This window comes from Bubalus kerabau, chromosome 12 (genome assembly GCF_029407905.1).
Source record: "Bubalus kerabau isolate K-KA32 ecotype Philippines breed swamp buffalo chromosome 12, PCC_UOA_SB_1v2, whole genome shotgun sequence".
NCBI lineage: Eukaryota > Metazoa > Chordata > Mammalia > Artiodactyla > Bovidae > Bubalus > Bubalus kerabau.
Genome location: NC_073635.1, coordinates 55,438,417 through 55,453,125, shown reverse-complemented (window position 1 = coordinate 55,453,125; position 14,709 = coordinate 55,438,417). Strand labels below are relative to the sequence as shown.

At 41.7% G+C, this 14,709-nt stretch overlaps 1 protein-coding gene and 1 long non-coding RNA gene across 28 annotated transcripts in view; one reads left to right on the top strand and one right to left on the bottom strand.

The window, feature by feature from the left end:
* The window catches only part of LOC129624595 (uncharacterized), a 324,961-nt gene that overhangs the window by 266,020 nt on the left and 44,232 nt on the right, over positions 1-14,709 (bottom strand). For 12 of the 27 annotated variants that reach the window (XR_008701016.1, XR_008701015.1, XR_008701025.1 and 9 more), the window contains one exon: positions 10,894-11,006. The exons of 12 other annotated variants lie outside the window; for them this stretch is intronic. Coding sequence is in view for 3 of the 15 variants with exons in the window: in XM_055542757.1 (XP_055398732.1) it covers positions 10,894-10,914 (21 nt within the window). In the remaining 12 variants the exon portion in view is untranslated. Of the gene's footprint in view, positions 1-134; positions 237-9,256; positions 10,407-10,893; positions 11,007-14,709 lie in introns of those variants that run through there. 3 more of the 27 variants (XR_008701022.1, XR_008701023.1, XR_008701020.1) reach the window with 2 other exon arrangements.
* On the top strand, positions 5,342-8,648 carry LOC129624599 (uncharacterized). The gene is made up of 2 exons (XR_008701050.1): positions 5,342-7,912; positions 8,194-8,648. It is a non-coding gene; the product is annotated as an uncharacterized LOC129624599 (long non-coding RNA).

The following is a 14,709-nucleotide window of genomic DNA, read 5'->3' as shown; positions in this document are numbered from 1 at the left end:
TAAAATGATTTGCATTTGTGGTCATAATTCCTGAAGCCAAGTAACAACCTTTGAGAGAAACTTTCAGTTCAGTTCAGTCACTCATTCATGTCCTACTCTTTGCAAGCCCATGGACTGCAGCATGCCAGGCTTACCTGGCCATTACCAACTCCCAGAGCTTGCTTGTCAAATCACCAGCTCCCGGAGAGAAACTTTGGAAGCTGGTATTTGTGGGCCATGAGAATGCAGTGGGATGCCTGAAATAGGCAATGAATAATGATGAGGACCAGCTTCATATAAATACAGTAAGCAAGAACTTCAGAGGCAAACAGATTAACACTATTTTAATATGAACAGGATCCGAAGAGTTACTGTACTGTGGGTGATAGTGCCATTGTGACCTTATTCTCACGGTGGGAATTATTACACTTAACAATTAAGAACAAGAAGAGATGATGCCTGGTTCTGGACAGAAACCGATAATGTCTGAACACCACATAGAACCTCCCTGTTCTTCTATTGAAGAATCAATAAATACACAAGTTCCTCTTCTCTACTTTTCAGTCTAAATCTTCACTGATAAGGCACTCATGAATGGTGTAATCTTTTTTTTGTTAAATAGTCCTGCAATGCAATAGACCTGGATTCAATCCCTGGGTCAGGAAGATCCCTTGAAGAAGGGAATGGTAACCCACTCCAGTATTCTTGCCTAGGAAATCCCACGGACAGAGAGGTTTAGGGAGCTACTACAGTCCATGGGGTCACAAAGCGTTGGACACAACTAAGAGACTAACACTTTTACTTCTCTATAGAAACAGGTCATGCAAAAAATAAAAATTTGCAGGCTTGGGGCTCCACACACCCTAGGGTATTTTCAGGTTTTGTTTTTTTTATTTTTCTGATTGAGGAAAACCAGCTGGAGGACCATCCCCTGTTTCCATGTAATATATTTCTGCAAGTAGGCCAATCACATGATTTTTACCTTGACTTTACACAAATTCCAAGGATTAGGAGGGACCATGTAATCAACACATCAAAGTTGCTTTCCCCTCCTCCCCCACCAACACACACACTCACACTTACACACAATGCTAGTGACAAGTCTGCTTCAAGCCTCCAGGCCCCAGCAGTTGATCATTTTCACAGGAATTGCTAGAAGCACCCCCATATAATAGCAGCTCTTTGAAGGATTATAGTGAAACTCAAGCCTTATTGAAAAGATTGGAAAACTGTGCTCCCACAGTAATGAGAAAATACTTTCTTTTCCAGGTGTCACTAGAAGAAATTTAGTCATCATCATCAGTTCAGTTCAGTTGCTCAGTCGTGTCCAACTCTTTGCGACCCCATGAATCGCAGCACGCCAGGCCTCCCTGTCCATCACCAACTCCCGGAGTTCACTCAGACTCACATCCATCGAGTCAGTGATGCCATCCAGCCATCTCATCCTCTGTCATCCCCTTCTCCTCCTGCCCCCAATCCCTCCCAGCATCAGAGTCTTTTCCAATGAGTCAACACTTTGCATGAGGTGGCGAAAGTACTGGAGTTTCAGCTTTGGAAGATTTCTTCTTCCAAAGAAATCCCAGGGCTGATCTCCTTCAGAATGGACTGGTTAGATCTCCTTGAAGTCCAAGGGACTCTCAAGAGTCTTCTCCAACACCACAGTTCAAAAGCATCAATTCTTCGGCGTTCAGCCTTCTTCAAAGTCCAACTCTCACACTCATACATGACCACAGGAAAAACCATAGCCTTAACTAGACGGACTTTTGTTGGCAAAGTAATGGCTCTACTTTTCATCATAGTTGATCCATTTTCAGAGAATCAGGGATGGGTCTCTTTATTATGTTACCATTAGCAGAAGCAAGCAGACACTTAAATAGAAGGGAGAGAATTTTTAGATCAAGAAGCAAATACCATCGTTTTCAACAGTGCCTAAACAAGAACTTGATAAAATACCACCATTTCTGATACTTCCCATCCCACATTTTTCTCATTCACAGTGAAAAGAGCAATATGTTAGTCAAGACAAAACTCAGGAACACAGCTGTTTAAAAATGAGATTCTGACCTGATGAGAAGAGTCAGAACACATAAAGGAAACACATGTTGGTGTTTATGAAGTTACACTGGATGATTTTATGGAAGGACAAATAATGCGATAAGAAATAGGAAGGGGGAGCTGAGGGCTCGTTAATCAGCAGACTCCAGAAGCACTCTGCAAATGTCTTCAGAACAATGGAGGTCCGCTATAATGTTTTACATGAATTTTGTTTGATAGCAGGGTACATGCTACCTCATATTTCTGATTCTAAAATCCAGTTGATTATTCCAAATAAAATGTATATATTTTTCGTAATCCTTGGATTTCCAACTACCCTTAAAGTATTGAGTATCGAGAAAGGGGGACTAAATCATTTGCCCCATTATTCGTGAATAAGTAGGGTTGATAAGATAAAACATCAGCAAAGAATAATAATAGAACTGCACGTAGTGTATCGGACAAAGGACTTACAGTTAAACGGCAGAAGAGACTTAAAGAAATCAGAAGCTGGGCTTGTTTCTAATGATGACATTAAATAGAGAATCAAGAACTTCCATAGGTAAGAAGAGTTATTAATGGATTTTTGCAAGAGTGAAGAAAGGATGATATAAGAACCAAGATGTGAGAGGCAGGTATAAGAATTTTGTTTACTATGAGTTAGGCTGTCCAATGCCAGATACCATGAATTCACAGAAGAACAGATCAAACTTTGACTCTCAGGGAGCTTATAATAACTGTAATGGTGTGGGTCTAGACTAAAGTCATGTACAGATGTGAGAGTTGGACTATAAAAATGGCCGAGTGCCACAGACTTGATGCTTTCAAATTGTGGTGCTGGAGAAGACTCTAGAGAGTCCCTTGGCCTGCAGTAAAATCAAACCAGTCAATCCTAAAGGAAATCAATCCTGAATATTCATTGAAGGGACTGATGTTGAGACTGAAGCTCCAATACTTTGGCCACCTGATGCGAAGAACTGACTCATTGGAAAAGACCCTGATGCTGGAAAAAAAAAAAAAAAATGAAGACAGAAGGAGAAGAGGGCAGCAGAGAATGAGATGGTTGGATGGCATCACTGACTCCATGGACATGAACTTGAGCAAACTCCAGGAGATAGAGGAGGACAGGAGAGCCTGGTGTGCTGTGGTCCATGGGGTCACAGAGTTGGACAGGACTTAGCAACAGAACAGCAACAGGCTGTACTTTTATGAGGACCTGAGAATGTGAGTAGTAGTAAGATCTCTAAACCTAAATAATAGAAACATAAAAGGGTGGAAAATAATTTAGAGATAATCCGGTCAAAAATGTCTGTGGTGGCAGCACAATACCTCCTCAAAGATGAACTTGCAAATATGTTACCTTTGCTGGCACAAGGAACTTGGAGTTGCGATCAAGACTCTTAAGATAGGAAGAGTACCCTAGAATATCCAGGTGGGGCCTTATAAAAGGGGGGAGGGCAAGAAGGTAAGGGTAGAGCCAATGATTTTTGTGATCTATTTCTACTTATACCTTTTCCAGAATGTTATCTACTGGGAGCATCCAAATGCAGACTTTTCATTACCAAAAGCCAGCAGTTTCAATAGCATCTTCAGATCTCTCTCCTACTCTTACCTTCTTGCTTAATATGTTAAGGAGCAAAACATGACTCTTCAAAATACAGGATAATTACTTTTCTTTAAATGTATATGTTATACAGAAAGTGAAAGTTGCTCAGTAGTGTCCAACTCTTTGTGATCCCATGAACTATACAGTCCATAGAATTCTCCAGGCCAGAATACTGGAATAGGTAGGTAACCTTTCCCTTCTCTAGGGGATATTCCCAACCCAGGGATCGATCCCAAGTCTCCCGCATTGCAGGCAGATTCTTTACCAGCTGAGCCACAAGAGAAGCCCAAGAATACTGGAGTGGGTAACCTATCCCTTTCTCCAGCAGATCTTCCCAACCCAGGATTCAAACTGGGGTCTCCTGCATGGCAGGAGGATTCTTTACCAAGTGAGCTACCAGGGAAGCCCTATGTTATACAGAAGCCCCAGAACTTTCTCTTTAAAATCTGAATTGAATTTTCCCTTTAAAATTCAGTAGGCTGAGCAGTAAATAAAAAACATCACTAACTGAAAGTGGTAATATAACTGAAGCCCACCTCTACCCTCTGGAAGCCCAATACTGGGTGGCAGAGAGAGGATTCAGCAGAGAAGGGGCCTCAAGCAGTTTCTCATCCTCCATCGTCCCTCTTGCCTTATGTGGAGCATGCTTTATTTATTTATTTATTTATTTTTTGATGTTTGTCATTTTTATTTGCAATACTTTAGGTCCAAGTTTCAAACTGCATTATTTTTACACTCAAGACACAGTCATGCACAATCCATATTTCAATTTTCTATTGCTTCAACCACAATTTAAAGTAACAATATCATAAACAAAAGTCCTTAAAAAGAGCAGATGCTGAGGTCAGAAGGATGGAACCGTACCATGGAGCATGCTTTAGAACCCCTCATTTTAAAGCAAGGAAAAGGATTAAGGAACCATGCCCTGAGTTCCTATTGGGTGGACAATGCTCCATTAGACACAAAATAAGGCTGGGGTTACTTGGGAAACAGGGTTCCCACGTTCAAGTCCCTGTGACGCAGAAAACATAAATGTGTCAACTACTTCCAATGGATTAATGTAAAAAAAATCAATATCCTGTTTTCCTGAACCACAGAAGTACTAATTGCCTTTAAGTGAGTAATATGTTTCAGTGACTTCCGATGAGCTAATAGCCTCCCTTTCCTCCTTAGAAGCCTAACATAAAGCAGAAATGGGAAGGAGCCTCTGTTTTTATTAAGATTGCTTTAAGAGCGTAAAATGTATGCCGTGCATGCTCAGTCAAGTCTGCTTCTTTGCGACCCCATGGAGTGTATCCCTCCAGGCTCCTCTGTTCATGGAATTTTCCAGGCAAGAATACTAGAGTGGATTGCCATTTCCTTCTCCAAGAGATCTTCTCGACCGAGGGATCATACCCGCATCTCTGGTGGTTCAGTGGTAAAGAATCCGCCTGCCAATGTAGGAGATGCAAGTGACATGGGTTTGATCCCTGGGTCAGAAAGGACCCCTGGAGCAGGAAATGGCTACTCACTCCAGTATTCTTGCCTGGAAAATTCCATGAACAGAGGAGCCTGGAGGGCTACACTCCATGGGGTTGCAAAGAGTCGGACACGACTGAGTGACTAAACAACAACAAAATGTGTGCCCTGAAGATAATAAATAAAGTGAGGACAGAAAAAAATGAACAACAGAGACATAAAATATAACTCAAAAGTGGGAAAGGAGCTAGCAACTCTGGAGACAATCAGGTGCTGAAAATCATCAGAGAATGTGTCCACGGGTCCCCACCATCCCTGCCTTCCTCAGTATAAAGCTAACACAATCAGGTGCTTGTTATTTTCCAGGCCCAGCTATAACCATTTTACATGGACTATCTCATTTAAGCAACCGAGTTCAGCGAGTGGTATTCATGTTCTATGTCTTAGATGTGGAAACAGAAGCACAGAGAATTTAAGCAGCTGGTGCAAAGTCACACAGCTTTTAAGAGACACCATGAATATTTTGAAATGGATGAGGGTACAAACAGCGAACCACCTCTCAGCCCCCATCCTCTGGTCCACTTTGGCTTCTTTGCTTAAGGCTTCCCATCTTCTAATGGTCTTAGTGAATGCTGATGGTGAGGGTGAGGAGTCCAGGTAAACCTTTTACCAGTAATTCCGATATGCAGATCTTGAGCATGCTCTCCTGGGAGGATGCTTATGAGTGGATATGAAGAGAATTACAGCAACTGGAGTTGTAATTACAGTGAACTGGAGATGCTGCTGGAAATCCTACCAGATGCTGTGACATTGTCAGCACTGACTGATCTCATGTGCATCATCTGGAGAGATACTGTGAGTGCAAGAGAGGAACAGAGGATGCCTATGCCAGTTGGATAGATGAGACAGAACAAAAAGGTACAAATGATGATTTTATAGTACTTTCTAGAAGGCGATGAGCCACATTGCAAATAGGCATGGTATTATATGAATTGCATATGATATACAGGAGACAAAAGGTATCAGCCACTCCAACTGCTGAAGTTAAGAAAAGTAAAGAGCTTCCCTGGTGGCTCAGTGGTAAAGCATCTGCCTGGCAACTGAAGGAGAGACAGATTCAATCCCTGATCCAGGAAGATCCCACATGCCACGGAGCAACAAAGCCTGTGCATCACAACTGCTTAGCCCAAGCTCTAGAGCCCAGGAGCCAAAACCACTGAGCCCACAAGCCATAACTACTGAAGCCCACATACTCTAGAGCCCATGTTCCTCCGCAAGGGAAGCTACCACAGTGAAGAGTCTGCCCACTGCAACTAGAGAAAAGTCCTCACAGCAATGAAGACCCAGCACAAAAATTAAATAAATAAATTATTTTTTAAAAAGGAAAAGTCAAGTTACGGAATGTGAGGCAAGCTTTCTTTTCTTTGCTTTTTTTCAAGTTATCCAGCTGGTTAACATCAGAGCCAAGAAGAGAAATCAAATTTCCTAACTTAGAGTTTATTGCTCTTTCCATAACCCTGTGCTACAATGTCTAATAAACAACGTCAAGTTTTCATTATCAGCATCTAAATTTCATATGAGCCATAGACCATACAGCCTATGGCTTTTAGATTTCTTTCTCTCCATCTGTGTGAAGTTGCTAATTACCTGCTGTCAATGGAAACAACCCTTGTGGGCAGCTGAAGAAATGGATTGGAAACACGGGTTTGAAGTCACGTTAAAAACACAGGTGTTGCTTTGTTCAATTAAAGCCTAATAAGAAACTTCGTGGGATGAAAGGGTGGGAGATGAGAAGGGAAAAATGACGTTATCCTCAGCTAGAATTGTCAGAGAAAGGAGAAAAGCAAGAAAAGAGCTTCCTGAGCTGAAAGAGAATTTGGAAAGCTGAGGATGTTTGGGACTAAATTTTGTCCATTGAGCAATTTGTGTTTCAGAAAAATAATTTCTGAAAGATTTCCCATTTTTTCCATTTTCAAAAAACATAAATAGGAAGTTGTGGTAAAATGAAAGAAAAGGTTAGATGCTGATTGAAGCAGGCAACAAATGATAAAATTAAGGGATGGGGGGGTTCATGGTTTTGGAGGGGAGCGGAAGAGATAAGTTCTATTTAATATTTAAAGGTTAATATTCACATACTGTATAACAGTGTACTCTAGTAGGCACTTCACCTGGGTTACCATACTGCTACTGCTGCTGCTGCTAAGTCGCTTCAGTCGTGTCTGACTCTTAGCGACCCCATGGACTGCAGCCTACCAGGCTCCTCTGTCCATGAGGTTTTCCAGGCAAGAGTATTGGAGTGGGGTGCCATTGCCTTCTCTGGGGCTACCATAGTCAGCACTAAGAATGTCTTTTGGAAAATACCCTGATGCTGGGAAAGGTTGAGGGAAAGAGAAGGGGGTGACAGGATGAGACGGTTGGATGGCATCATTAACTCGATGGACTTGAGTTTAAACAAACTCTGGGAGATAGTAAAGAACAAAGAAGCCTGGCATGGTCGCAGAGTTGGACACAACTTAGCAACTAAACCACAATAACAAAGAATGTCTTTTTGGTTTATTTTTAATAATGGTAATATAATTTTCAGAAGCCTCATACACAATAGGCAATGTTTCCAAATTAAAATATATCATGGACTATTGACTCTTATTCTCATTAGGAATTTCATTCAATACAAAATACCAGCGACATTTGTTTTGATTACTTATTTTGCACACACTCCAAGGCAAGGAATTCTCAGGCCCGGAAGAATATATGGAGACACTCTGGAGAGAAGCTTTACTTAAAACTGCATGAGGCTCTTCGTGCTCCTGCCATCCCCATCATCTTTAAATCCAGGTACAATTGTAGTAGGAATTTGTTCTTTGAAACCCTGCAGCAATATTTCCCTTCATTTCCATGACAACAGCTCCCTATCAACTTCTGAAGGAACTTGCCTGTATTGTAAACAAACCTCTCTTGGCAATTGGCCTATTTTCTTTCTCTATCTCATCTTCCATCTGCTCAAAGGCTTTGCTTCAAAAAGAAATAGGTTGCAGGTGTGTACTTTTTTTTCTTCACCCCCTCCCTATTTGTTTCTGAAAGAGGTCGATCTTGGAGATTAAAATTCTCTTCTCTAGGACTTAGCTCTCTGAGGAGACGGAGTACCTGTGTGTACCTGTGAACCAGTATTTGGAGCCAATCAACAGCAAGCTTCCCTGGTTCCCTGTCATCCAAGTCCCTTCAGCAATAGGAAGCTGACTAATACGTTTCATGAAGTAAATTCTCACTGCAGAAAAAAACCCAAGAACTATGTAGTGCCAGCCAACAATGAATCAGAAATACTTTTTTTCCTCAAGATTTTTTAAGGAAAGATTAAAGTGTCCATTACAGACAATTTAATGACAGAGCAGGTGAGAAATTAAAAAAAAATTTTTTTAGTCTTTATTGAATTTGTTAAAATATTGCTTCTATTTTAGGTTTTTGGCCCCAGGGCATGTGGGATCTTAACTTCCTTAACTTAACTTCCTGAACCGTATCCCCTGACTGGAAGGCAAAGCCTTAACCACTGGACCACAGGGGAAGTCCTGAGAAATTTTTTAAAATAAATTTTTTTGAAAAAAAAAAAAAAGTTTCATATGTTTAACTTAAGATTCCATGACCTCAAAATGGCTACAGTTTTATCCTCAGGGCTTGGAATATGGGTCAGTTATTTGTTCAATACCATAAATATGACATTTTAATAAGTTCATTGACTGACACTCTTAAATATTTTTTTATTCAGTATCCCAGCTATTCGATCAAGTGACTACCAGTGTAAACACAATTATCTAGTGTGATGCTAAGTATCAAAAAAAAAAGTCTAACAAGAAAAAAAAACATTTCTTTCAACGAAACATCAAATTTGAAGAGAGATAACTGGAGAGAGAGTGTTTGGCTAGTTATTTTAGAGAGGTTTGATGCATATAAATCATGGTCTCAGGTCTCCATTGAAAATGTTGTTTTATTTGCTTGTTTTGCTTTTAATTTTCCTTAGAGTTTGGGGGAGGGACTGCCGGGGTCCAGCCCCGGTGGATCCAGGGTATTCGAAGCAGGGACGGCGTCGGCGAGGATCAGGATACAATAGCTTCAATTAGATATTAATTAGAGATGTAAAGAGTAATAGAATGAGGATAGCTCAGTAGGAAAATTCAGTGGAGAAAAGAGGCTGAGTAGCTTGGTTTACGCGGGAGACCAATAAAACTTCAAGACAAGAAGTTTGCACCACTTACGTAGGCCGCAGGCGTCCTTCCGTTCTCCCGAAGGAGAGGAGACACTGAGGCCTCCCCGGTCGGATCTTAGAAGCCCAGGCATAATTAGCAAGCATGGCGGGTTCCGTGCTCCAGATGGAGACTCAGCCAGAGTTTGAGAGAGAGAGCGACATGGGGAGACCAAGTTTCGGTGAACAAGGCCCGCACTTTATTTTCCAAAGTAGTTTTTATACCTTAAGTTATGTATAGAGGATAATGGGGGAAGGGGTAGAGTCATGCAGTAAGCCAGGCTTTCTTCCTGCAAACTTATCATATGCAAAAGTTTAGGTGATTTGCATCATCTTCTGGCCCGGAGGCCTGTTAACATTTTAAGACCCTTTCTTCAGAAAACTTATTTTTCTCTAAAGGTCAAGCACCACCCTCCAAAAGCATTAGATAAAGTTGCATTCCTACAGAGCAAAGGTGTGGTGGGCTATAACAAGAAAAAGAATTAATTCAAGGGTCCCAGGTTACAAACATTAAAGCTACTACTTACACCAATTATATTAATCAATACACTGCCAGGGACACAGCAGGTAAGGGATATGGAGACTTAGCAGCAAACATTGGCCCAACAAGTGAAAAACCCTTCACCAATACAATTTCTAATCAATCTTTTAACTGCTCAAAGGAATCTGTATTTAGACAGTTTAGAACATCTCCTGCCTCTTACAGTTGGGAGGCTCTGAACAATCACATGTGGCCGGAAAAGCCTATTCAGGCAGGCTAGAGGATTTCCAAAGGAGTTTGTAGGTTGAAACACTGTCACACCCAGGAATTATTAACTGGAGCTGTAAGCTAACTCATTTTTCAGAGAGAGGTAGTGGGGGACAGCCCCTTGTAAAGTCTGAGGTGTAGGTGAAAGCACAAAGCAGAAAGTAGGCAGACTCTGGTTTTGGGGGTAGATGCTCGAGAATTTCCAGGGGGGACTCCTGAGGCTCGATCCCGCCTTTGGTATGCCGAGCCTCCTTCCTAATGACCTTTGTCATGGGTGGAGCTCCTCACGCTGGCTCCTGGCAGTGATAGAATTCCAGTTGAGCTATTCCAGATCCTGAAAGATGATGCTGTGGAAAGTGCTGCACTCAATATGCAATATGCACTCAATATGCAATATGCCGGCTCCCAGCAAGGGACCATATCACTGGTAATATCAGAAGAAAGAGCTTTGAAAGCTCCAGTTTGGGAAGTTCAAGGGGCCTTCTCTTAGATGTATTTTCAAGTCTTTATCTCATTTGTCATATCGTCTAACTTTGATATGTGTAATTACATAACTTTACATTCATATTATAAGGAGAACATTCACTGTAGCTGTGGAAACAAACAATAAACAATAAAAAGAGTCCTTTCAACTTTCTTGAACATATCCTGCCTATTATCCAAACGTCAAGTGACCAAAAAAACCAATGATAATTATTCAAGACAAAATAGGTTCAGCAATGTATATCCTGGAAGGTTTCAGAGGTGCTTAGTTTATCATGGAAAGAAAGATTATCTGGGGTTTATCACTTAGCTCTGATGCTTAGTAACTATGTCCTTAGACAAGGTACTTACATTCTCCAAATCTGTTTTCATGTGTAAGTTTCCCACACCCAGAGGGGCCACAATACTTCTCTTCCAGCACAGGATTGCAGGCAATAAATGTGAGCTTTATTCCCCGTTACTGTCTAGGGAGAGAGTACCACCGTGGTCAGATTCATCTCGGAGAGTGGAATCCAGTGTAGAGTTAGCTGTTTTTTGTTTTTAATTAAAATGTCCAATATTGTATTATTAAAAAACAAGTTCTTGGGACTACCCTGGCAGTCTGGTGATTAAGACTCTGCACTTCCAATGCAGGGGATGTGCGTTGGATCCCTGGTCAGGAAATTAAGATTCCAAAAGGCTTGCAGCCAAAAAGTTAAAAAAGCCAACGGGAACAAAAAACAAATTACAAGTATGGCAGCAATCTTCACAGATACATCATCAAAAATGGGTGTGTGCATGCTAAGTTGCTTCAGTCGTGTCCGACTCTATGCAATACTACGGACTATAGCCCACCAGGCTCCTCTGTCCATGGGATTCTCCAGGCAAGAATACTGGAGTGGGTTGCCATGCGCTACCGCAGGGTATCTTCCCAACCCAGGGATCAAACACGTTTCTCTTACATCCCCTACATTGGCAGGTGGGTTCCTTAACACTAGCGCCACCTGGGAAGCCCCAAAATCTGGCTGCCTGTTGGCAGACAGGTATAAGAGATGAACTATCTTGGAAAGCTCCACCTCTCTCCACAGCTGTCCTCTCTTACTCTTACATGCACTGCTTAACCTGTTGATAGCTTCCAAATTTGCCTACCCTGTCTCCTTCATTGTGTTCTCACCTGGCTTTCTGCTAAGACGGTCAAGTGTCTGCCTACAATGTGGGAGACCCAGGCTCAATCCCTGGGTCAGGAAGATCTCCTGGAGAAGGCAATGGCAACCCACTCCAGTATTCTTGCCTGGAAAATTCCATGGACAGAGAAGCCTGGTAATCTACAGTCCATGGGGTCACAAAGAGTCAGACACGACTAAGCAACTTCACTTTCCTAAGGCATTCAGGAAAAGCGTCTTACAGAAAACTTCTCTCTAGGGTTTGTAAATTAACCTGAAACCTCTAGAAGATGCCTGGAGCTGTGCTTTTTGTGCATCTTCTCTCTTATACCCATATTCATTTAATCATCCCGAAGTAGGTATTGTCCTCTGCCAGTTTATACTTAGGGCCCAAACTGCCTGATAAAAAATGTGACACTGAGAACATCTCTATGAAATAAATGTACTAAAATGAGTTGAACTAAATCAAAAGAAAGGGGAAGAGCAATTCGGTCAGGCATTTGCAAAGCCTTTTTAGTTGGAGGAACCAGAGAAAAACAAGATATCAAAAAAGGCAATACAAATAAAAACACTGCCTCCAGGTTTAGGGGCCTGGAGTTACAGAGGTGTTTTAAACCCGTCAGTGATGAGGCAATGGCATCCATTGGACTTTCTTCCTCCATTTCCTCATTCTTTTTTTTTTTTTTTTTTTTTTTTATGAGCAGCCAAGTTTTCAGAGCTTATCTGGATTGTGATGCTGCAAAAGGAATGACCTTCCTCTCTCACTGTAGACCTACTACATCACCTGTGAAAACTGTGACCAATTATTATTCTTATATCAAAATAAAAGGTGGTTTAGTATACCCCTGAGGTAGGTCAGGGGCTCCTGTATAGAGATAAAATCTCTCTTCCTCCTTCTTTTCTATTTTCCTTCTTCCCTCTTTCCTGCTCCCTCCCTCCTTCAATGACTATGCAGGGCATTCTTTGCTCTGAAAAGTATTTGGTGCACATGTGTAAAATACAAGAACAGGACTAAGAGCAGAAAGTATTTTGGCCTTGAGTTGAGTCCGTCAACATTCCTTGAGTATTCCCTGAATGGCCAAGTCTCTCCTAGACCCCAATATGGGGGGAGGACACTTGACACCCCGAGCAGTGTATGTTAGTGTTTCAGTCATGTCCGACACTTTGTGACCCCATGGATTGGGGACCACCAGTCTCTTCCGTCCATGGGGATTTTCCAGTCCAGAATATTGGAGTGGGTTGCTATTCCCTTCTCCAAGGGATCTTCCTGACCCAGGGATTGAACCAGGTCTCCCACATTGCAGACAGACTCTGAGCAACTAGGGAAGACTATCCCAAGCAGGCATCCACTGCATTGGGGAGACTGAAACAATCACCTCAACAGAAGTTGCCAGCAACAAGATTTCAACTCAGGTGAATAAATTCTATGTGGCCTGGTATACGAGGGCACAGTACAAGAACTACTTCAAGGAGGCTTCATGAAGAACAATGAGATGTTTTTGAGTTCGATTTTTGAAGGAGAAGGATCTAGATCATCAGAAGGGAACAAAGAGGTGAAATCCTATAGAGAAGTATTTTTTCTTTGCATAGTGTGTTTTCAAAACCTAGGACCACTTGGGGAAAAATTAGTCACCTCTGAACCTGATACAATCACCGTAGCTCAGTGGAAAACACAGCAAACAAGGACAACCAAAAGAATGGCTTCCCTTATCCCTTTTCAAGGTCAAACAGGGGTGCTATCCCTGGTACACCAGAGAAATGTGAACGCATTCATGCAAAGAGCAGCAATGGGATATTTAAGATGGATAACCAGCAGGGACCTACAGTATAGCACATGGAACTCTGCCCAGTGTGATGAGACAGTCTGGATGGGAGGGGAGTTTGGGGGGGAATGGATACACATATGTATGGCTGAGTCCCTTTGCTGTTCACCTGAGACTATCACAATGTTGTTTGTTAATTGGTTATATCCCAATACAAAATAAAAAGTTTAAAAAAACAAGACAAACATACAAAAAAAACAGGAACAGCAATGGGCTCAACAAACCAGTCAGTCCTAAAGGAAATCAACCCTGAATATTCATTGGAAGGACTGATGCTGAAGCTGAAGCTCCAGTACTTTGGCGACCTGATGGGAAGAGCTGACTTGTTGGAAAAGACCCTGATGCTGGGAGGGACTGGGGGCAGGAGGAGAAGGGGATGACAGAGGATGAGATGGTTGGATGGCATCACTGACTCAATGGACATGAGTTTGAGCAAACTCTGGGAGATGGTGATGGACAGGGAGGCTTGGCGTGCTGCAGTCTATGGGGTGCAAAGAGTCGGACACAACGGAGCAGCTGAACAACAACATTAAGAACCACATAGCAGCAATCTTCTTCAAACTGAAAATCTCTTAACCTAAACTACAAATTATTCATTTTGATATTAGCCTTTTTGTAAGCTTCCCTCTGCTACATAAAAGAATTCAGTACTGTGGTATACCATTAACTATTTTTTTTACTCATACACTATAAAAATATCACACATATTCCTTTAGATAAAAAATGTAGACACTGTTCCATTTATTAGGAAACTTATGTGAAGGTGCAAAAATAAATTCACACCGGCTCAAAATCTGTGCTTTGAGTGTTTTCACTTCTTTTTGGTTCAACACCTGCTAGTCTGGTCTTGTGTCTCTTTCACTCGCTCAGATAGTATTTCACCGCTTAGAGGCCTTTGAAAGACAACAGATAAAAAACACTCTTTGGTCCCTTGCCTTTCAATAGAATAACCTGAAACTTCTTATCATGAAGGCCCAGGCAGACCATAATATTGGGGAGGGGCTGGGAGTTCCCAGCCTAGTTCCATGTATAATTTGGTTTCTTTTAAACAAAGAATGGATTAAATTGAACCCAGAGTCATGCCCCAAATAATTTTTTACAGCCATATCAATGACCTGCCTAGGTTGTTCCATCTTCCTCACTTCAAAACTTAGCTCTCTGTTTCTATCACAGCATACACCTGCACATGCATGACCCATACA